Source organism: Ceratina calcarata, unplaced genomic scaffold (genome assembly GCF_001652005.2).
Source record: "Ceratina calcarata isolate Rehan_Ccalc_2016 unplaced genomic scaffold, ASM165200v1 scaffold100.2, whole genome shotgun sequence".
Lineage (NCBI taxonomy): Eukaryota > Metazoa > Arthropoda > Insecta > Hymenoptera > Apidae > Ceratina > Ceratina calcarata.
In genome coordinates this window covers 19,863-21,236 of record NW_017130863.1, presented here as the reverse complement: position 1 = coordinate 21,236, position 1,374 = coordinate 19,863, and the positions used below count along the sequence as shown (strand labels likewise).

Below are 1,374 nucleotides of genomic sequence, written 5' to 3'. Positions count from 1 at the left end.
CAATATTTAATTTTGATATCGCGTTTAGATTAAATGTGAACTAGGAACTTGTGCAAAAAGAACTAGGATACTATTCATTCTGTTCGATCATTGTCACGTGGAATTATCATTTTATGGAAAATTGAATCAAATTTTCCATATTTTCCACAGATACAATTTTTTCTGAATACAGTGTAATTATTACAATACAAGAAGATTCGATTTGTTTCACACTTGAGGAATAATTAACCCGTGATAAAAGGGGTGAAGATCCGTTTTTATAGAATACCTTCTCTGGCTATCCGCCTTCTGGACGGAGGCGGAGCCCCGGTTCTTCGTCTCCTCGCGTAGGTGTGAACCGGAACGATCAGCCTCGGCCTCGGGATCACGAATCCACCTTGATTACCGTCGTTACCATTAGCGCTCCTCGTCACCTCGCACGACTCGCTGTCGCTGCTCTCGACGCTGCTCGATTTCCTCGATTCTAGCTCGTCGTCCCTCGCGGAACAGTTCAGGACACCCTCCAGTTGGGTTATCACCGCTGAGTAAGGCTGTCTCCCGTTATGCACGGGCTTTCTAGCGTTGTTCGTCCAGTTTACACCGCATTCGCGCCAGCTAGCCTCGTACAGCAGTTCCATGGCCTTTCCCCGAGTCGCGTCCGGGTCCAGAAGTAATTCCGGGTCCTCCAGGACTGCTCTCCCAGGATAACTCCTCACTTTCATCCTTAGACGTCTCGTGGGAATTCCTTCAGGAATTTCTACCTCTAATTGGCTTTGTACTATTTTAATTCCATTGCTTCTGATTCAACAAGTTCACTTCGACGGTGTTTCAAACGATTTCAACATCAGTGGAATTTGATATGCTTGCTGCGAAACAATTCCGAGAACTCGGACAATTCGTTTTTAATTACTCTCTTCGTTCTACGAAGGTCAAACCTTTCATTACTCCAACTACTCGTAACAGATTCCATTTTTTTTTTTTTTTCCGGTTACTTATAAATAAATTTCTAGTCTAGTATTTGATTACGTTCATTTATCTGTTTCTGTCGGTACAAGTATTTATCACAGTATTTGTAAGAGACGTCCGGGATATAATTCATGAATATTCTTGTTTGTTTGTCGACTTCGTGAAAACTCGTGATATTTCATTATTTCTCTTCTCTGTGCCTATGCCTCGGTAGACGATCGATTTCGTTCTTTTGCATCGCGTTCACCGGCTGTCACAGATTCTTCAGCTGGAGATTTATAATCGTGGGAAACGTGAAATTCGATACACGATCCTGGCTGGCTCCGAGCCAACGAACCCCTCGTTCCCCCAATCTCCCCTAACTGCACTTCTCGTATTTTATTTTTTTTTTTCCGAAAAATTCTTTTATCTCATAACACAAAATTATTC

General features: G+C 42.6%; 1 protein-coding gene across 2 annotated transcripts in view; it reads right to left on the bottom strand.

The window, feature by feature from the left end:
* Positions 1-1,374, bottom strand: part of for (cGMP-dependent protein kinase for) — a 29,892-nt gene that overhangs the window by 11,915 nt on the left and 16,603 nt on the right. The window contains exon 1 of one of the 2 annotated variants that reach the window (XM_026818564.1): positions 269-1,353. The exons of the other annotated variant lie outside the window; for it this stretch is intronic. Coding sequence (XP_026674365.1) covers positions 269-701 — 433 coding nt within the window. The 5' untranslated portion in view covers positions 702-1,353. Of the gene's footprint in view, positions 1-268; positions 1,354-1,374 lie in introns of those variants that run through there. 2 annotated transcript variants of the gene reach the window in all.